At 34.3% G+C, this 22,026-nt stretch overlaps 2 protein-coding genes and 2 non-coding genes across 4 annotated transcripts; 3 read left to right on the top strand and 1 right to left on the bottom strand.

Moving 5' to 3' along the window:
* The first annotated feature begins 275 nt into the window (after window positions 1–275).
* On the top strand, window positions 276–6,127 carry LOC143619407 (uncharacterized). The gene is made up of 7 exons (XM_077091347.1): window positions 276–407; window positions 754–853; window positions 933–1,053; window positions 1,141–1,262; window positions 5,444–5,565; window positions 5,658–5,817; window positions 5,966–6,127. Exons 1-7 carry the CDS (start codon window positions 281–283, stop codon window positions 6,081–6,083), a joined length of 870 nt encoding a protein of 289 aa, XP_076947462.1. The 5' UTR covers window positions 276–280; the 3' UTR covers window positions 6,084–6,127.
* Window positions 6,128–6,475: 348 nt separating this feature from the next.
* Window positions 6,476–6,560, top strand: TRNAM-CAU (transfer RNA methionine (anticodon CAU)). Its single transcript is given in 2 exon segments — window positions 6,476–6,513; window positions 6,525–6,560. It is a non-coding gene; the product is annotated as a tRNA-Met (tRNA).
* Window positions 6,561–8,803: 2,243 nt separating this feature from the next.
* Window positions 8,804–8,874, bottom strand: TRNAG-CCC (transfer RNA glycine (anticodon CCC)). The gene has a single exon. It is a non-coding gene; the product is annotated as a tRNA-Gly (tRNA).
* Window positions 8,875–14,308: 5,434 nt separating this feature from the next.
* On the top strand, window positions 14,309–20,177 carry LOC143619406 (uncharacterized). Its single transcript, XM_077091346.1, has 7 exons — window positions 14,309–14,440; window positions 14,787–14,886; window positions 14,966–15,086; window positions 15,174–15,295; window positions 19,494–19,615; window positions 19,708–19,867; window positions 20,016–20,177. The coding sequence occupies exons 1-7, from the start codon at window positions 14,314–14,316 to the stop codon at window positions 20,131–20,133; spliced, it is 870 nt and encodes a 289-aa protein (XP_076947461.1). The 5' UTR covers window positions 14,309–14,313; the 3' UTR covers window positions 20,134–20,177.
* The last annotated feature ends 1,849 nt before the right edge of the window (window positions 20,178–22,026 follow it).

The following is a 22,026-nucleotide window of genomic DNA, read 5'->3' as shown; positions in this document are numbered from 1 at the left end:
GCAACTTTAAACTTTGTATCCTTGTTTTTTTGTTTCTTTTGGAGGGACGCAAAGAGAAAGTGAAGGATGGTCGTTTGATAATTGGATGACAAGAAATTACAGGTTTAGTCCCATAATATAGAAAAGCACACATTCACCCCCTCATACCGCCTTCATTACACAATTTACGAGAGAGGAGAGTAGTCAAACACACCACGCTTCGAATCTCCATCTCCGACAACGGCGATCGAACAATCGTTCATCTTCCCACAAACTCATACAGGTAACAGCAGTTGTTGTTATGGTTAACAGGACTGTAACAGTATGGATAGTAGCCATAATATCCTTCCTAGTCCTCATGTTCGTTACCCCATCAATCCCTCAGGATCAGGACTATCACGATTTCGCCGATCAACGTCAATTCTTCGGTGAACTTACTTACTTCATTTCTTCTACTACTTATATTCCATTCCTTAGCTTAGGTTTTCATTCTAAATAAATATAACTTAATTACTAATTATTCACCCTCGAATTCAACTGCCAAATTTGTAGTTTCATGTTGTTAGGGTTTGTTGATAGTATATGAAATTGTAGCATACATCATTTGTTGGTCCTAGGGTTTCCTTTTATGTTCGTCTTCGTTTGTTTAACTTAATGCTATGATTGAATATGATATGGAATGATAATTTGGTTGCATAATGCACATATAACATTTAATGTACCTTTAGTTAGTTCATTTCTTTGGTTTAGATCTCTAATGGCTCCTACTTTCAGGTATACCTAATGCTTTGAATGTGATTTCGAATGTGCCATTCTTCTTTATTGGTGTCATAGGGCTCATACTTTGCTATTACAAAAACTTCTTCAAGTTGAGGTATGTTGGCTAATGGAAGTTATTATATTGGAATATTTCAGTTTTCTCACTGATAATATATGCATATTTCTTACTTCAGTCTGCAAGGTGAGCTTTGTGGTTGGACATTCTTTTACATTGGTGTCGCTGCTGTTGGCATTGGATCTTCTTACTATCATCTTAAACCTAATGATGCTCGACTTGTTTGGGATCGTTTGCCTGTGAGTATTATCAATTCGTATATGTGTTGCAGTTCAATTTACATACTACTGTAATAGTATTACGGACTTGATTTTTAATGACTACAGATGACCATTGCTTTCACTTCTATTATTGCAATATTTATCATTGAAAGAATCGATGAGCGAAAGGGAACATACTCTATAATTCCATTGCTCTTGGCTGGCGCAGTAAGCATTTTGTATTGGAGGTAAGTAAACTCTTTCTCTCTTTTACTAGGGTAGGATTAGATCTCGTTTCTCATCACCATTTTATGGGTCTTATTTGTGTTTATGTTGACATGAGGGCAATGAAACTAACACTTATAATTAAGACAATTACATAGGACCATAGGGGTCTTGAATTAAAACTTAAAAGTAAATCCTTCCAATAAAGTGACATTTGAGTTATTTTGATAAATAAAAAATACAAATGAGGTCTCTAATAGGATAAACCATTGGTTTAAGAGATTACAAGCTACACAAAGTGGAAACAGAGGAAGAAACGGACATTTGAGTTATTTTGATAAATAAAAAATACAAAGGCGGTTTTTAATAGGATAAACCATTGGTTTAAGAGATTACAAGCTACACAAAGTGGAAACAGCGGAAGAAACGGACCGACTCGAGCTCGAGTTCACGGTACTCGAGCCTGGCTTGCTAGAATTTACAAGTCTCAAGCTTAACTGGGTTCAAGTATAAAATTTTCACCTCGAGCTTGATTTATGATACAATGCCTGGGATCAAACTCGAATCATTAGAACTTGCAAAGCGTTATTTTTTGATGAGCTTAATTCAGCTAAAGCTTTAGTTGTACTTGTTTAAGCTCGTTACTTTACTTTTAACTCGTTGGCCAATAGGCCTGTAAATGAACCAAATGACCAGGAATGCTGCTTGTTTGTGTTTGTTCATTTAACTTTAACTGGACAAAAGGACACTTAAACGGGCAGATTTTCTTGTTCGTGTTCATTCGTTAAGATTATGAATGTGTTTGTGTTCATTTATGTTCGTTCGTTAAGTTCACGAATATAAATGGACAAAAACAAACATAAACGAATATAAATGAACAACACTGAAATTAAATTAGACGCCAAACGTGCATATCTAAACTAAAGTTACTGCTATCGGCTAGACTGTGTGACCTGTTCTTAAAGTTTGGCGTATCACATATGGGCTAAACAAAGGATTTTAAACTAGAAGTTATTTTAAATTAATATTAGTAATAAATAAATCTGAATGAATATGTACACGGACGTAAGTGAACCCACATAAGTGAACCAATATAACTGAACATGGACGAGCATAATTGAAAGAGAATAAATGAACGTAAATGAAGGAACATAAACGAATGTTACAAACGTAAATGAACAAACATGACACGTGTTCATGTTCGCAATGAACAAACGGGACATGTGTTCATGTTCGTTCGTTTATTAAATGAACGAACATAAATGAACTTTCCACGAACGGTTCACTGAACGTTCAGTTTGTTTACATGCCTATTAGTCATGCAATCCTTAGTGATTTGCCAAAAAGAATATACAACCATGCCATTGAATCTAGTTCCTCGCAAAACTAAAAAACCACAAAACAAGCCATTCTAGATATAGGAATAAACAATCTGGAAAAAATATACATAATAAGCTAGTCATATAACACAAACATGTCCATTGGTAACTTATTTCCCCAAGTCAAAAAAGTATCATATGCCTAACAACATTTTAAACATATTCTCAACTTGTACTTGCCATTTAAAGGATCATAAGAAGAAACTACATGTTTATAGTGCATATCTGAAAAGAAACTTATGAATACAGAGCATTTAGTTTAACAAAATATAATAACATTATCCGCATCCGCTATAATTCATGCATGTATGTATATTTTGTTGAATTATTCACTTAGCTAATCCTTATAATTGGGATAACTTGAAATAAGATACAAGTTGAATGTTGATAGTTGCCCTTATACATAAAGACATCAAATATCAAGCACATATGATCATTTTGCATCATTGCATGCGTATTTATAACTTAGAAGTCTCAAAATCAAACTTCACGTATGAGGAGACAAGTTATACTCTCAATAAATGCATCAACATAATATTAAACTCATATCCGCAATATGTTTTGGCTACAAAGAAGACATTGCATATCAAAATGACCTTTTCCCCTTACAATCATGAATATAATTGGGGCTGGAAATTTCCGGCACGAACCTGTTAACCCGACACAAAACGACATGGGGTTAAACAAGTTTGGGTTTAACAGGTTACTTGTCTTAAAACAGGTTCACAGGCTTAAGGCCTGCTTAAATTTGTGTCTAAACAGGTTAAACACCATTTAACATGTTAGTGACCTGTTTATGGTTTTTTATTGAGCAAAGTGCCAAAATTATCCTCAAGGTTTGGTTGTTTTTGCGATTTTCGTCCAAAAAGTTTCAGGTTTGCAAGTGGACCATTCAGGTTTGCCAATTTTGTCCAAATTGATAACTCCATCCATTTTGATTGTTAATTCAGAGGTATTTTGGTCTTTTTACTGTATTTATTTATTTGTTTAATCCAAATTGATAACCCACTTTTTCATATCTAATCTAAATTAATATATTTATTATCTGTTTATTCACAACTCCCCCATTTAGTTCGTTCCAACTCTTCAAAACTCAAATCCGACAGCCCATCTTCTTCTCCGGCCACCATCACCGTCATCTACTTCGCCAGACGCCAACACCATCATCTTGTTCGCCGTTACATGGTGGCGGCGGTGGTAGTCGACTTGACAAACTCAATACCATCGCTACGCCGGCACTGTTTTGGGTGTGTTTGGATGCGCCTTTTATGGAGACGAATGAAATGGGTTTTATCGGCGTTACGAGGAACGTGCACAGGGGCGGTAATCTTTCTGGAGAGGTGCTGGAGTGATGGGTTTTTGTTGTCCATGGAGGAGACACCGATGATTTTGGAATAAGATATTTTTTTTGAGTCACGGTGGTGGACGGAGAGTGGAGACAAAGAGAGGGGGATGAGACCTGAGGTGGATTTCACATAGCCGCTTTTTTGAGTTGGTTCTGCCAACTACCTGCCGTCAGTCAACTGTTTTTTTCCGGCAAGGTCGGAGTTTTATGCCGACGAGTTATCAGCCTTATGAATATCAGTTTGGACTACCCGTTAAGGTTTTGAACCTCGGCATGGACATTGTTGATCTATCTGTTTGCAGGTTAAGAATTTCTTGAAGTGATTCCATGAAGAAGATGATAGTGGTGGGGTTTTTTCTCTTTGGGATTTAGGTTTAGTTTTTTTTTTTTTTTTTGCTGCGAAAGTAAAGTTCAGAAGATGGAGAGAGAGAGAGAGAGAGAGAGTAAAGTAAATATATATTGTTTTTTTTAACTATTTTTAGTATGCTAATTTTAAAAAAGACAAAATTACCCTTAAGTTAATGTTAAAAAATTTAACAGGGTTAGTGATTTGGACGAAATTGGCAATTATTTGGAAACCTGAATGGTCCACCTGCAAAAAGAAACTTTTTGGATGAAAATCGCAAAAATAACCAAACCGCGGGGATGTTTTTGGCACTTTACTCTTTTTTTTATATTTTCAAATATATTCCTTATAAAAATAAAATATATGCCCTGCTTAGTGGATGTTATGATTTTACACTTTTATGGTGTTCTGTTTCAAATATACTAAGGGCGCGTTCATTTCACGGACTTTTTTTAAAGGATTTGGAATTGGAATGGAATGGAATGTTTTGAGAATCCCTATCATGTGTTTGGTTGGTTAATATGTATTGGAATTGAAATCTTCTTCATTCTCGGGGTTTTTTTTTTTTTTTTGAAGAACGAGGGAAACGACGGAAATGTTTTAGTTTTTTTTTACATTTTTCGTTTTTGATTTATATTTTGAGTTATGATTTTTTTATTAATTTTTTCGAATTTTTTTGGAGGGGTTTTTACTTTCCATAACAATCCTTATAAAATAGGTGGGATTTAAAATCCCATGAAATGTAAGATTTGATGGGATTTAGTTTTCATTCCCATTCTTTCATTTAATGAAACGAACATATCAATTCATGTGATTTAAAATCCCATTACTTAGAATTCCTTCTAAATCCTTGAAACGAACAGGACCTAAGGATTATGTATTAATTAAGACTTTTATGAACTTCTGGCAACTTTTGTTTCACTACTTATGCGATATTTATTGTGTTCGTGGTACCTTGTTTCTAAACAGTTTTGTGTTCGTGTTTGGAAAAAATGACACGATTAGTTATCGTGTCATGCCAACCCAAAGTATAATCATTCTTAAAGAGTGTTATTAAGCAATATCATAAATGAGAAGTTGGTAATAAATACGTTAAGAAATTGTTAACATTGACAAATTCACTTCTTTTGTTAGGTTTTTTGATGATCTTCGACCATATGCGTTGGTTCAATTTGTACCTTGCATTGCCATTCCTTTAATGGCCATCATGCTACCTCCAATGTACACACATTCTTCATATTGGCTTTGGGCTGCAGGTATTGTTAATCTTCTACAGATAGATCCTAACCCGAATCTACAAATATATGAATAAATAATAATATGTTAAGTTTCAATACACCATTTTCAGGATTTTATCTTCTAGCTAAGGTTGAAGAAGCCATTGATGATACAATTTACAATTGGACTAATCATATAGTTAGTGGGCACACTCTCAAGCATCTATGTGCAGCATTGGTCCCTGTGTTCTTAACGCTTATGCTCGCAAAACGGGATATCGTAACTGAGAGGTATAGTTTCTTATATCCAAATATTCATTTTAAATTCTTAATACACAATATAAAATGTTAAATGACCAAAACTGATCAAATCTTATGCTTTGTAAGTATGTGAAATGAAAATATTATGTATTTGATGATTTTATTTGTGGTTTTACAGGGTAAGTTTGTTGCAAGTATGGAAAATATCATGGACCAAATACAAACGAGATGGCGTGGAGACTGTGAATGAAACAGTCACTTACTCGAGTGTTCCTGTCGAAGAGTCCCGTGAATGAGTTTAACTTTCTTACACGCACAAGCGGCTCGTTTTGGATTTAACGACCTTGAAATGTTTAGAAAATGGAAACATAAATTACTAGTACTTCAATAGTATTTTGTTATAAGAAAAATACAGCATGTAAATATGGGGATAATGCAAACGAATCAATAGAAAATACTGATCTAAAATGTTGGTTGTTGATGATTTGGTTTAAACTAGTGAATGTTATTGTAAGGTTTGGTTGTACGATTAATTGTTTTTCATTTAACGATTCATAATTCTATATGCTTTTATTCAAAATGGGTATATGACGCATAGTCGCATATACATATAACTAACAGAATTGTTTCATGAAGATAAAAGATTGTTTGATTATTAAAGTTGTTACTCAGTTAAGCAAACACGAATGGGGTGGTGGCGCAGTTGGCTAGCGCGTAGGTCTCATAGCTTCTGAGTGATCCTGAGGTCGAGAGTTCGAGCCTCTCTCACCCCAAATCATTTTTCAGAGCTTTTAATCTTTTAGCTACATTTGAAGTGAAAATGATTAATTTCGGTTGTATTTTAATTCAAACTGCTCCCATCTTTGGGTTACTGTGAGTTGTAGTTTTAAGTGAGCTAAGTTGTTAAGTTAGTTCAACAATTCAAGTTAGTAAGAACTGTAAGATTGGATTTGATGTACACCTCTCAAACTAACGGATCCTAGCCATGAATGACTGACAATCAGTCATCAGAGCCCGAAGGGGCGGATCCATGCAACAACACGTGAACAATATCTATCCATGCGTCACTACAATTGCCTGTTACATCATTCTCTTTTATTTCTGTTTAACTTTTTTTGTTTATTTGTTTTTCAAGTTGGTTATTTTCTCTTTTTCCTTTCCTATGTAAGTGATCGTGGCAGTGTGTTTATGATTAAAAAGAGGATTTTGTGTTTCTCTTGTAAGGAAGATCATGTATCCATTGGCATTTTGTGTGGTGTTCTCTGAAAGAAAGCTGAGTTAGAAATGGGTGGTGCCCGGTTCATGTTTAGACTGCCCAACGGGCATGTGAGTGACCATGGCCGGCTGGAGGGTAGCGCCGGTCGGATTGTCGGTCGGGGCACGCAATTTTTAGGGGCCAAAATTTTTGTATTTATATTTTTTATATATACATTTAAAAATATAAAACTTATAAAATACGATTTGCTCTTTACCATCTTATAATTATTGGGTCCAAAATTCTTTTTTATCCATAATCCATTTAATCAAGTTTAAATTATTGGACCCAAACTAAAACTAAAAACTAAAAAAAATAAATATATAAAAACCCGATGCAAAATAAAAGAAATAGCGGTCGACTGAAATTTCTCTTTGTTTCCTTTCTTCTTTGCGAATGCTGAACAACGACCAACCTAGCCGACCAGTGACGGATCTAGAAATTTTTTTTAGTGGGCTCACTTTTTGATCGGTTAAGGTTTATCACGTAATAAAAACCGTTCGTCATCATGGTGAAGATGTTTCTTCAAATGATCGATGATACGGCCATCAAATTGTGATCATCAAAGGAGGAACTTTAAGCAAAAGACTAGTTGGTTTTGGAATAGACTCACAGTATTGCTGATCATTTGTTAAGACTTGAGAAGAAGTTTTCTCAATTCATTTGTTCAGTTTTTTTTTTATATCATTTTTCTTGCACTTTGTAATTAATTAAACTATGGCTACATATAGAGTTTTAAAAGTTTTCTAATGGGTGTATTTACAGACTCTTATTTAGAACATGAACGCCAATAAGTTATAGTATTATACCTACTATTAGCTATGATTATTACTTAGTTAATTGTACACAAAAACAATAAAACTTTCTTTTTATAATGGCTTTATAATTACACCTTGAATTTGAAATTATTTAACCAGCTAAAAAAATGGAAAAAAGATGGAAAATTTGAAATTATTTAACCAGCTAAAAAAATGGAAAAAAGATGGAAAAACCAGCTGGAATAGGGACTCGACTTGGGTTCTGTCAACAATAAACAAGATGCTTACCATTAGACCAGGAATTCACCTTGTGTATAACTTCACTCGTAATTTATATATGGGTTTACTCTCATATTTTATATAGACGTTTTATATGAAATCCGAAACTCAGTGTGAACCCACACCCACACACGTAGATCCGCCCCTGTAGCCGACCACCACTGTTGGTTCGCCGTTAACCACCAGGCTCCTCCACGGTTGACCAAGCTAGCCCCTAAGGACCAAGCTATTTTTTTTCCAATGTTAGGAGAGTTTCAAGAAGCATTGGTTAATCGTTAGTTATTACAATATTTGATTTTAATAATATATTTTTCTATGTTTATTGTTATAACACTAAGCCTTGCTTAAAAAAATTAATTTATATATTTCGTTACTCGTTAAGGCTATGAGCCTTTTTATTTCGACGGCCGAGGTATTTAAATCCTTGGAGACGGCCCTGTGAGTAACGCTTTTGTATCTCATCCTCCCCATTGCCTGTTTTTACAGTTCCGCTCATACCCCCGTCAACAGACTTCTTAAGAAACAAAAACAGAAAATTAGAAAGAAAAACAGCAAATCAGAAACATTTAGAAAAAGTTCACTTCTTAAGAAACAAAAACAGAAAATTAGAAAGAAAAACAGCAAATCAGAAACATTTAGAAAAAGTTCACTTCTTAAGAAACAAAAACAGAAAATTAGAAAGAAAAACAGTAGATCAGAAACATTTACAAAAAAGAAGTTGAAGTGCGCATCCGGGGAATCGAACCCCGGTCAGTACCGTGGGAGGGTACTATGATACCACTACACTAGATGCGCTTGCTTGTTGACTTCGTACAAACTAATCCATTTGACTGCCTATTTTTCTTGGCATTCCAATATTCTTTTACCAATAAACGATCAGGCATTTACTAAAATGTAAAGAAGGATATAATGAGATGCCACTCCATACATACTCGTTATAAATGTACATGCGAGATGATGCTAAATAGTTGACGTGAAGTGAACTGACGTATATAAATATTCTGCTTTAAATCTAGAGGGTTCAAGACACCTTGGGAGTGGTTGGGAGAAAAAAAATGATTGCTAAAAATAAAGATGATAGAAATAATTATGTTATAAGGTGGAGCAAATGGGTCCCGGCGAAGTGCAATTCACGTTTGGAGGGCGGAGATGAATAGTATTCCTACTCGGGCGGTGTTAGAAAGAAGGAATGTGTCGGTTACGAATGACTTGTGTGCCCTTTGTGAGTTGGCAAATGAATCTGTTGATAGTATTACTACCGGTTGTATCGTAGCGGCAATAGTATGGGATCACGTCAGTCGTTGGTGTAAAGTCCCTCCTGTTTTTGGCTTCTTGGTGAGAGACGTTTTAGATCTTCATAAATCCATCAAGCTTAGAGCGGTCGAGAAGGTGGCATTTCATGGGATTGCGATAATTGCTTGTTGAAGGATTTCGAAGGTGAGAAATGAGAAGGTGTTCGAAGGTAAAGAGGTCAAGATTGAGGAGATTATAGGAGATATAAAGTTGTTTGGCTTTTTATGGTACATATATAGGTCGAAAAAGAGACCGTTAGATTGGTCAAATGGGTGTAATTTTGAGTTAATGTAATTTTTGTTTGTGTGTTTGGCGGTCTTCCTCCGGCCTGTTGAGGCGGTTTGGTTGTTGGTCTTGTTTTGTTTATAATACTCATAGTTCGAAAAAAATATTGTATTACATACAAGACGGAAAAAAATGCGACAAGCATGGTTTTTTTTTCTAGTGCCACAACTCAATTCCTATGGAATTTGAGTTGATTCGTAATTGCAATGCGATATTTTTAAATACATTGTGTTTGAGCGTTGACAAAATTTATCCTTTTGGTTTGTAGCTAGTGCTGTAACCCGTTACCAATCGAATTCGCGTTAATTCGTACCCGCATCGTGCATATGAAACCAACTAATTACACGTCGTTTAATTATTTTTTTAATCATAACCTATACTAGTGCCAATACTATTCCGTGCATTTACTTTTTGTGTTTATTGTTGTAACCTTACGAATTTAATCGATACTTATTACCTAGTTATTTTTAAACATGAAACTTAACCCTCCATCAACCTAATGATAATGGACGGCATTTTACACAACTTGAACTGTTAAAAGCATTACCTATATTTTATTATTATTCTGTTTACCTTTTCTGTTCTTTACCTTTTCTATTAAAAGATAGATCTCTACTATTGTCTATTGTTTAATCTATATGCATGCTAAGTTAGAAACTCGCGTATTATACATGTTAAATAAATGTAATGCTATATATAATAATTTAATAATTTATAAATCATTTAGCCTTTTATTTTTCGGCTCATAGGGTTTATTCATAAAGAAAAAAATGGATCTTATTCTCCAACAGCTATGAAAAAATAAATAAAATAACAAAGTTACCAAATTACCCCTGAGTTAACGGACAGATTTAGACGAAGTTAGAAGAAAAAAAAATACTAAAATAGCAAGTTTCATAAATGTGAAGTAGCTATTTGAAACAAATTCAAAATCGGTACTAAAGTTGCGTAATTTGACAAACCAGTATTAAAATCGCACTTAACTCTTTAAAAAAAAGGAAAAAAAACAAGTAGCTCAAAATAAAATTGCAAATTCGGGAACTTAAACCATCATTTATGACATGTTACCTTACTCGACCCATCATTTATGACATGTTTCCCAACCTGACCCACCCATTTTGTTAAGCTTATGTGACCCTAAAAGGTCCCGATTTATGTACCCAATATAAGTGTGCTTGATGTTTGCAATAATCATATGCTTTGACAACCATCTTAGTTAACCCCCACGATTCCGCCTAGGCGGGGCGTGACCACTTTGAAAAGGAATTAATAAAACTAATCGAAAATGTGGCAGGGCAAACAAGCTTCAAACATGCAACTTCTTATTGAATATGTTGTGAGTTACCAACTCACCAACTCACCAACCTACATTAGGTTAATTGTTTTAGTTTGAAATCCATACATATACAAATAAGTTCCATAAAGGAAAACAAATTTATGGGATACCAGGTTTCAAACCAGAGCCCTTACACCGGTGATGCCTTGACTTTCACATCACATCAATACACTATTTTGTTACGTGTCATAGTTTGAGAATTGTAAATATACAAACGGGTTATGTTGAATTAAAAAAAAAGTAAGAGAAACCAGTGACGGTCACATGGCAGCCTCTGATTAGACCTCGCTAAACTATATCAAATAGTTGTGTTATTATATACAGTATAATGCGATTATAATTACAACACAGTTCAAGTGATATCTAACAAATATTTCATTGAGTCACCTCTTACGATAAGACATAAGAAGTTGGCTCATGATAAGAGGCCTAATTAACATATTCTTGGGGATACACTCCACTTGTTATCTTAATGTCATAATTTTTTCCATTGTATTTTCATAGTAAAAATTCTATATCGACCTGGCGTCTTATGCATTTTAAGAGAGAAGATTAGAAATCTGATAAGGGTGTTACAAAAGATCATGTAGATGCATGTATTTCCTACCATGCATATGATTACAAATGAGATTCAACTAAATAAACACATATGTGTTACTTGATGAGTGGGTGAAAAGATGTGTTTATAGTATATCGTGTGTTTATCTATTGAACACCATTACTTTGATTGGTTTTATGATTGCAGGTGCTCGGGACATAAAGGAACTAATTTGGAGCTTAAATATATGTTTTGGAAGCTTTTGGATGGAAACGTAGGAATGAAAGTGCAATATAAGGGAGAAAGACAAAATTTGGTCAAATCAGAGTTGGCGTACCATACGCCAGAATCAGCGTATGATAGAAAGTTTAGAGTATGGCTTTGTCAGAGTTGGCATATGGTACGACAGACTTGGCGTACCATACGCCAAAGATGCGAAAAATTCCGAACATTTCACTATAAAAGCCATATATTTTAGGGTTTCGAGGGAGACCTTTTACAGCAAAAAATTATGAAAATTTCTCTAATCATGTTTCCTTCAACCGAATCAAGATTTGAAATTGCTATCTCCATGAGGCAAGGCTAAACCTTTTGTGATCACTTTAGGCTAGGGTCTTGTGTAAACTTAGTATGATTGAATTTTGTGTTCTTAATTGTTTCAAAGCTTGATTGATTGTGTTATCTTATCTTGCTTTGCTTTTGTGTTGACTGTTTAAACAGTTTGTAATCTGATTATCATATTAAGCATCAACTATTAGGTTTTGTTCATTAGCATTTAGGACTAGGTTCTTATAGCCATTGATTCGATAACCTTTAGTCATTGCTTAACAATTGATCTTCGTGTTATAAAACTGGTAATTAGGTAGATCGCATTCAGTTGTGTCAACAATTTGGATTAGGGTCTGTTTGCCATCATAACCAAACTACCAGGTCTAGTAATTACCGCGTAATCAACTTAATAGAATTCGTGACTAACTTGTTATCACATTACCTGAACCTGAAGTGAACCCCTTATTTCTCATAATCGTTTACAAATCATAAAAGTAATCATGTTGCATTCAAACATCTTTCAAAATTGCTTGACATTGTCTGTCCGTTTAGTAATTAATCTTTTAAAGTCACAAGTCAAACTTCCACTTTCCTTTGATTCCCTTATGAGATGACCTTACTTATCCATACTAGTATAGGTATTTAAGTGATTACAAATACTTGTTTTGATTAGAGCACGACATCTACATCATTACTACTAGTGAAAAACTCGCTTGTTGCAGTGGGGACGCAACGGAGATTCGGTTGGTAGTAGTTCAGTTCATTATGTTACCGGAATTTACTATGCTTATACTCTTTAAACTTACTATTCTCTCTATTGTGCAAATTAACGTTACCTATACTTTTACTCTTTAACCTATTGCTCTTTCTATCATGTATAATAATAGCAAGAGTTAAGTGCCATTTTATTACACGTGGTTTGTCCAATTACGCAACTTTAGTACCATTTTCGAATTAATTGCAAATGGCTACCTCACTTTTCTAAAACTTGCAGTTTTAGTACCTTTTTTCTAACCCCGTATATTTTTTCCGTTAAGTCAAGGGTAAATTAGTAATTCTGATTATTTTATTTATTTTCTCTTTTGAGCTAAGTGTCATTTTCATATATGTGGTTTATTCAATTATGCAACTTTAGTACCTTTTTTTTGAATTTATTGCAACTTGATACTTTGATTAGTTTCGAATAGATAGACAAACCAAGAGAGACATTATATATTACATATTACAATTAAAAGATAACTAAATACATGATAGAAGATGAAAAACAACCATGATATGCATAACATATTTTTTAGCCTTTTTTCTTGATTGTCAATTTACTTCTAGTAGCTCAAGATCCGAGTTAATCTAATCCATTTTTTCTTGCATTTTTTTATGTGCATTGATTTTTTTTTTCAAAAGTTCGAGTATGATAACAGTAGCTCTTTAACACATCGAAGGATAAATCCAAATAACAATCACACAACTTCGCACCTCTTAGCATAAAATCAATTGAACTTGTAGATAAATGACGGTTGACGAATCACATAGACAAAACAATATATCGTAATTCAATGAACTTGAAGATGAACAATGGTTAGGGTTTGAAGGATCAATGAGCGCGGGGAGGGGGTTGATCTATTCACTTAGGGTTAGAGAGAATCTTTTAACTGCAATATGTAATGTCTCTCTTGGTTTACCTGTCTATCCAAAACTAATTATAGTATCTAGTTGCAATAAATTCAAACAAAAGTATTAAAGTTGCGTAAATGCACAAACCACATGTATGAAAGTGATACTTAGCTAAAAGAGAAAATAAATAAAATAATCGAAATTACTAATTTGCCCCTGACTTAACAGACAAAATAGACGGGGTTAGAAAAATGAGGTAGCTATTTGTAATAAATTAAAAACGGTACTAAAGTTGCGTAATTAGACCAACCACAGGTACTAAAATGGCACTTAACTCTAATAGCAACTTTAAACTTTGTATCCTTGTTTTTTTGTTTCTTTTGGAGGGACGCAAAGAGAAAGTGAAGGATGGTCGTTTGATAATTGGATGACAAGAAATTACAGGTTTAGTCCCATAATATAGAAAAGCACACATTCACCCCCTCATACCGCCTTCATTACACAATTTACGAGAGAGGAGAGTAGTCAAACACACCACGCTTCGAATCTCCATCTCCGACAACGGCGATCGAACAATCGTTCATCTTCCCACAAACTCATACAGGTAACAGCAGTTGTTGTTATGGTTAACAGGACTGTAACAGTATGGATAGTAGCCATAATATCCTTCCTAGTCCTCATGTTCGTTACCCCATCAATCCCTCAGGATCAGGACTATCACGATTTCGCCGATCAACGTCAATTCTTCGGTGAACTTACTTACTTCATTTCTTCTACTACTTATATTCCATTCCTTAGCTTAGGTTTTCATTCTAAATAAATATAACTTAATTACTAATTATTCACCCTCGAATTCAACTGCCAAATTTGTAGTTTCATGTTGTTAGGGTTTGTTGATAGTATATGAAATTGTAGCATACATCATTTGTTGGTCCTAGGGTTTCCTTTTATGTTCGTCTTCGTTTGTTTAACTTAATGCTATGATTGAATATGATATGGAATGATAATTTGGTTGCATAATGCACATATAACATTTAATGTACCTTTAGTTAGTTCATTTCTTTGGTTTAGATCTCTAATGGCTCCTACTTTCAGGTATACCTAATGCTTTGAATGTGATTTCGAATGTGCCATTCTTCTTTATTGGTGTCATAGGGCTCATACTTTGCTATTACAAAAACTTCTTCAAGTTGAGGTATGTTGGCTAATGGAAGTTATTATATTGGAATATTTCAGTTTTCTCACTGATAATATATGCATATTTCTTACTTCAGTCTGCAAGGTGAGCTTTGTGGTTGGACATTCTTTTACATTGGTGTCGCTGCTGTTGGCATTGGATCTTCTTACTATCATCTTAAACCTAATGATGCTCGACTTGTTTGGGATCGTTTGCCTGTGAGTATTATCAATTCGTATATGTGTTGCAGTTCAATTTACATACTACTGTAATAGTATTACGGACTTGATTTTTAATGACTACAGATGACCATTGCTTTCACTTCTATTATTGCAATATTTATCATTGAAAGAATCGATGAGCGAAAGGGAACATACTCTATAATTCCATTGCTCTTGGCTGGCGCAGTAAGCATTTTGTATTGGAGGTAAGTAAACTCTTTCTCTCTTTTACTAGGGTAGGATTAGATCTCGTTTCTCATCACCATTTTATGGGTCTTATTTGTGTTTATGTTGACATGAGGGCAATGAAACTAACACTTATAATTAAGACAATTACATAGGACCATAGGGGTCTTGAATTAAAACTTAAAAGTAAATCCTTCCAATAAAGTGACATTTGAGTTATTTTGATAAATAAAAAATACAAATGAGGTCTCTAATAGGATAAACCATTGGTTTAAGAGATTACAAGCTACACAAAGTGGAAACAGAGGAAGAAACGGACATTTGAGTTATTTTGATAAATAAAAAATACAAAGGCGGTTTTTAATAGGATAAACCATTGGTTTAAGAGATTACAAGCTACACAAAGTGGAAACAGCGGAAGAAACGGACCGACTCGAGCTCGAGTTCACGGTACTCGAGCCTGGCTTGCTAGAATTTACAAGTCTCAAGCTTAACTGGGTTCAAGTATAAAATTTTCACCTCGAGCTTGATTTATGATACAATGCCTGGGATCAAACTCGAATCATTAGAACTTGCAAAGCGTTATTTTTTGATGAGCTTAATTCAGCTAAAGCTTTAGTTGTACTTGTTTAAGCTCGTTACTTTACTTTTAACTCGTTGGCCAATAGGCCTGTAAATGAACCAAATGACCAGGAATGCTGCTTGTTTGTGTTTGTTCATTTAACTTTAACTGGACAAAAGGACACTTAAACGGGCAGATTTTCTTGTTCGTGTTCATTCGTTAAGATTATGAATGTGTTTGTGTTCATTTATGTTCGTTCGTTAAGTTCACGAATATAAATGGACAAAAACAAACATAAACGAATATAAATGAACAACACTGAAATTAAATTAGACGCCAAACGTGCATATCTAAACTAAAGTTACTGCTATCGGCTAGACTGTGTGACCTGTTCTTAAAGTTTGGCGTATCACATATGGGCTAAACAAAGGATTTTAAACTAGAAGTTATTTTAAATTAATATTAGTAATAAATAAATCTGAATGAATATGTACACGGACGTAAGTGAACCCACATAAGTGAACCAATATAACTGAACATGGACGAGCATAATTGAAAGAGAATAAATGAACGTAAATGAAGGAACATAAACGAATGTTACAAACGTAAATGAACAAACATGACACGTGTTCATGTTCGCAATGAACAAACGGGACATGTGTTCATGTTCGTTCGTTTATTAAATGAACGAACATAAATGAACTTTCCACGAACGGTTCACTGAACGTTCAGTTTGTTTACATGCCTATTAGTCATGCAATCCTTAGTGATTTGCCAAAAAGAATATACAACCATGCCATTGAATCTAGTTCCTCGCAAAACTAAAAAACCACAAAACAAGCCATTCTAGATATAGGAATAAACAATCTGGAAAAAATATACATAATAAGCTAGTCATATAACACAAACATGTCCATTGGTAACTTATTTCCCCAAGTCAAAAAAGTATCATATGCCTAACAACATTTTAAACATATTCTCAACTTGTACTTGCCATTTAAAGGATCATAAGAAGAAACTACATGTTTATAGTGCATATCTGAAAAGAAACTTATGAATACAGAGCATTTATTTTAACAAAATATAATAACATTATCCGCATCCGCTATAATTCATGCATGTATGTATATTTTGTTGAATTATTCACTTAGCTAATCCTTATAATTGGGATAACTTGAAATAAGATGCAAGTTGAATGTTGATAGTTGCCCTTATACATAAAGACATCAAATATCAAGCACATATGATCATTTTGCATCATTGCATGCGTATTTATAACTTAGAAGTCTCAAAATCAAACTTCACGTATGAGGAGACAAGTTATACTCTCAATAAATGCATCAACATAATATTAAACTCATATCCGCAATATGTTTTGGCTACAAAGAAGACATTGCATATCAAAATGACCTTTTCCCCTTACAATCATGAATATAATTGGGGCTGGAAATTTCCGGCACGAACCTGTTAACCCGACACAAAACGACATGGGGTTAAACAAGTTTGGGTTTAACAGGTTACTTGTCTTAAAACAGGTTCACAGGCTTAAGGCCTGCTTAAAATTGTGTCTAAACAGGTTAAACACCATTTAACATGTTAGTGACCTGTTTATGGTTTTTTATTGAGCAAAGTGCCAAAATTATCCTCGAGGTTTGGTTGTTTTTGCGATTTTCGTCCAAAAAGTTTCAGGTTTGCAAGTGGACCATTCAGGTTTGCCAATTTTGTCCAAATTGATAACTCCATCCATTTTGATTGTTAATTCAGAGGTATTTTGGTCTTTTTACTGTATTTATTTATTTGTTTAATCCAAATTGATAACCCACTTTTTCATATCTAATCTAAATTAATATATTTATTATCTGTTTATTCACAACTCCCCCATTTAGTTCGTTCCAACTCTTCAAAACTCAAATCCGACAGCCCATCTTCTTCTCCGGCCACCATCACCGTCATCTACTTCGCCAGACGCCAACACCATCATCTTGTTCGCCGTTACATGGTGGCGGCGGTGGTAGTCGACTTGACAAACTCAAAACCATCGCCTACGCCGGCACTGTTTTGGGTGTGTTTGGATGCGCCTTTTATGGAGACGAATGAAATGGGTTTTATCGGCGTTACGAGGAACGTGCACAGGGGCGGTAATCTTTCTGGAGAGGTGCTGGAGTGATGGGTTTTTGTTGTCCATGGAGGAGACACCGATGATTTTGGAATAAGATATTTCTTTTGAGTCACGGTGGTGGACGGAGAGTGGAGACAAAGAGAGGAGTATGAGACCTGAGGTGGATTTCACATAGCCGCTTTTTTGAGTTGGTTCTGCCAACTACCTGCCGTCAGTCAACTGTTTTTTTCCGGCAAGGTCGGAGTTTTATGCCGACGAGTTATCAGCCTTATGAATATCAGTTTGGACTACCCGTTAAGGTTTTGAACTTCGGCATGGACATTGTTGATCTATCTGTTTGCAGGTTAAGAATTTCTTGAAGTGATTCCATGAAGAAGATGATAGTGGTGGGGTTTTTTCTCTTTGGGATTTAGGTTTAGTTTTTTTTTTTTTTTTTTTTTTTTTTTTGCTGCGAAAGTAAAGTTCAGAAGATGGAGAGAGAGAGAGAGAGAGTAAAGTAAATATATATTGTTTTTTTTAACTATTTTTAGTATGCTAATTTTAAAAAAGACAAAATTACCCTTAAGTTAACGTTAAAAAATTTAACAGGGTTAGTGATTTGGACGAAATTGGCAATTATTTGGAAACCTGAATGGTCCACCTGCAAAAAGAAACTTTTTGGATGAAAATCGCAAAAATAACCAAACCGCGGGGATGTTTTTGGCACTTTACTCTTTTTTTATATTTTCAAATATATTCCTTATAAAAATAAAATATATGCCCTGCTTAGTGGATGTTATGATTTTACACTTTTATGGTGTTCTGTTTCAAATATACTAAGGGCGCGTTCGTTTCACGGACTTTTTTTAAAGGATTTGGAATTGGAATTGGATTAGGAATTGGAATGGAATGTTTTGAGAATCCCTATCATGTGTTTGGTTGGTTAATATGTATTGGAATTGAAATCTTCTTCATTCTCGGGGGTTTTTTTTTTTTGAAGAACGAGGGAAACGACGGAAACGTTTTAGTTTTTTTTTACATTTTTCGTTTTTGATTTATATTTTGAGTTATGATGTTTTTATTAATTTTTTCGAATTTTTTTGGAGGGGTTTTTACTTTCCATAACAATCCTTATAAAATAGGTGGGATTTAAAATCCCATGAAATGTAAGATTTGATGGGATTTAGTTTTCATTCCCATTCTTTCATTTAATGAAACGAACATATCAATTCATGTGATTTAAAATCCCATTACTTAGAATTCCTTCTAAATCCTTGAAACGAACAGGACCTAAGGATTATGTATTAATTAAGACTTTTATGAACTTCTGGCAACTTTTGTTTCACTACTTATGCGATATTTATTGTGTTCGTGGTACCTTGTTTCTAAACAGTTTTGTGTTCGTGTTTGGAAAAAATGACACGATTAGTTATCGTGTCATGCCAACCCAAAGTATAATCATTCTTAAAGAGTGTTATTAAGCAATATCATAAATGAGAAGTTGGTAATAAATACGTTAAGAAATTGTTAACATTGACAAATTCACTTCTTTTGTTAGGTTTTTTGATGATCTTCGACCATATGCGTTGGTTCAATTTGTACCTTGCATTGCCATTCCTTTAATGGCCATCATGCTACCTCCAATGTACACACATTCTTCATATTGGCTTTGGGCTGCAGGTATTGTTAATCTTCTACAGATAGATCCTAACCTGAATCTACAAATATATGAATAAATAATAATATGTTAAGTTTCAATACACCATTTTCAGGATTTTATCTTCTAGCTAAGGTTGAAGAAGCCATTGATGATACAATTTACAATTGGACTAATCATATAGTTAGTGGGCACACTCTCAAGCATCTATGTGCAGCATTGGTCCCTGTGTTCTTAACGCTTATGCTCGCAAAACGGGATATCGTAACTGAGAGGTATAGTTTCTTATATCCAAATATTCATTTTAAATTCTTAATACACAATATAAAATGTTAAATGACCAAAACTGATCAAATCTTATGCTTTGCAAGTATGTGAAATGAAAATATTATGTATTTGATGATTTTATTTGTGGTTTTACAGGGTAAGTTTGTTGCAAGTATGGAAAATATCATGGACCAAATACAAACGAGATGGCGTGGAGACTGTGAATGAAACAGTCACTTACTCGAGTGTTCCTGTCGAAGAGTCCCGTGAATGAGTTTAACTTTCTTACACGCACAAGCGGCTCGTTTTGGATTTAACGACCTTGAAACGTTTAGAAAATGGAAACATAAATTACTAGTACTTCAATAGTATTTTGTTATAAGAAAAATACAGCATGTAAATATGGGGATAATGCAAACGAATCAATAGAAAATACTGATCTAAAATGTTGGTTGTTGATGATTTGGTTTAAACTAGTGAATGTTATTGTAAGGTTTGGTTGTACGATTAATTGTTTTTCATTTAACGATTCATAATTCTATATGCTTTTATTCAAAATGGGTATATGACGCATAGTCGCATATACATATAACTAACAGAATTGTTTCATGAAGATAAAAGATTGTTTGATTATTAAAGTTGTTACTCAGTTAAGCAAACACGAATGGGGTGGTGGCGCAGTTGGCTAGCGCGTAGGTCTCATAGCTTCTGGGTGATCCTGAGGTCGAGAGTTCGAGACTCTCTCACCACAAATCATTTTTCAGAGCTTTTAATCTTTTAGCTACATTTGAAGTGAAAATGATTAATTTCGGTTGTATTTTAATTCAAACTGCTCCCATCTTTGGGTTACTGTGAGTTGTAGTTTTAAGTGAGCTAAGTTGTTAAGTTAGTTCAACAATTCAAGTTAGTAAGAACTGTAAGATTGGATTTGATGTACACCTCTCAAACTAACGGATCCTAGCCATGAATGACTGACAATCAGTCATCAGAGCCCGAAGGGGCGGATCCATGCAACAACACGTGAACAATATCTATCCATGCGTCACTACAATTGCCTGTTACATCCTTCTCTTTTATTTCTGTTTTAACTTTTTTTGTTTATTTGTTTTTCAAGTTGGTTATTTTCTCTTTTTCCTTTCCTATGTAAGTGATCGTGGCAGTGTGTTTATGATTAAAAAGAGGATTTTGTGTTTCTCTTGTAAGGAAGATCATGTATCCATTGGCATTTTGTGTGGTGTTCTCTGAAAGAAAGCTGAGTTAGAAATGGGTGGTGCCCGGTTCATGTTTAGACTGCCCAACGGGCATGTGAGTGACCATGGCCGGCTGGAGGGTAGCGCCGGTCGGATTGTCGATCGGGGCACGCAATTTTTAGGGGCCAAAATTTTTGTATTTATATTTTTTATATATACATTTAAAAATATAAAACTTATAAAATACGATTTGCTCTTTACCATCTTATAATTATTGGGTCCAAAATTCTTTTTTATCCATAATCCATTTAATCAAGTTTAAATTATTGGACCCAAGCTAAAACTAAAAACTAAAAAAAATAAATATATAAAAACCCGATGCAAAATAAAAGAAATAGCGGTCGACTGAAATTTCTCTTTGTTTCCTTTCTTCTTTGCGAATGCTGAACAATGACCAACCTAGCCGACCAGTGACGGATCTAGAAATTTTTTTTAGTGGGCTCACTTTTTGATCGGTTAAGGTTTATCACGTAATAAAAACCGTTCGTCATCATGGTGAAGATGTTTCTTCAAATGATCGATGATACGACCATCAAATTGTGATCATCAAAGGAGGAACTTGTAAGGCCCCGTTACCGTTAGCCCTACTTTCGTGTTGGATTTACTCATAAACACAGTTCTAAATATCAGAGTTAATTAAAACATTTACGCGGAATATAAAACTTTCATAAAACATTACATAATTCATAACTCGTCTCAAAACATCCTTTGTCTTTCAACATTAAAGCATTAAAATTAAAACATCATAAGTCTTCAGATGCCAGACTCTTATTCAGTGCCACGTGTCTCCTCAAGCGAGCTGCCTCATCCTACTCACCTGAATGCATACTAAAAGTCAGCTACGCCGAGTGAGTTCTAGTTAATCATACACTATACAATACACATAAACTTATATTCTTTCATTCATACTTTCTTAC

The sequence above is a fragment of the Bidens hawaiensis genome, unplaced genomic scaffold, assembly GCF_021521415.1.
Source record: "Bidens hawaiensis isolate Kalapana, Puna unplaced genomic scaffold, B.hawaiensis_p1.1 tig00002438_1, whole genome shotgun sequence".
In the NCBI taxonomy this organism is placed as follows: Eukaryota; Viridiplantae; Streptophyta; class Magnoliopsida; order Asterales; family Asteraceae; genus Bidens; species Bidens hawaiensis.
Note: the sequence above shows the minus strand (reverse complement) of the source record. Positions and strands in the feature narration are given on the sequence as shown.

What these genes read in the sequence shown, in the direction of transcription:
- LOC143619407 (XM_077091347.1), top strand. Translation starts at nt 281, where the DNA reads ATGGTTAACAGGACTGTAACAGTATGGATAGTAGCCATAATATCCTTC. An exon ending in AAAAACTTCTTCAAGTTGAG is followed by an intron (nt 854 to 932) that starts GTATGTTGGCTA and finishes TTCTTACTTCAG; the next exon opens with TCTGCAAGGTGAGCTTTGTG. An exon ending in CGGGATATCGTAACTGAGAG is followed by an intron (nt 5,818 to 5,965) that starts GTATAGTTTCTT and finishes GTGGTTTTACAG; the next exon opens with GGTAAGTTTGTTGCAAGTAT.
- LOC143619406 (XM_077091346.1), top strand. Translation starts at nt 14,314, where the DNA reads ATGGTTAACAGGACTGTAACAGTATGGATAGTAGCCATAATATCCTTC. An exon ending in CGATCAACGTCAATTCTTCG is followed by an intron (nt 14,441 to 14,786) that starts GTGAACTTACTT and finishes TCCTACTTTCAG; the next exon opens with GTATACCTAATGCTTTGAAT. An exon ending in ATATTGGCTTTGGGCTGCAG is followed by an intron (nt 19,616 to 19,707) that starts GTATTGTTAATC and finishes CACCATTTTCAG; the next exon opens with GATTTTATCTTCTAGCTAAG.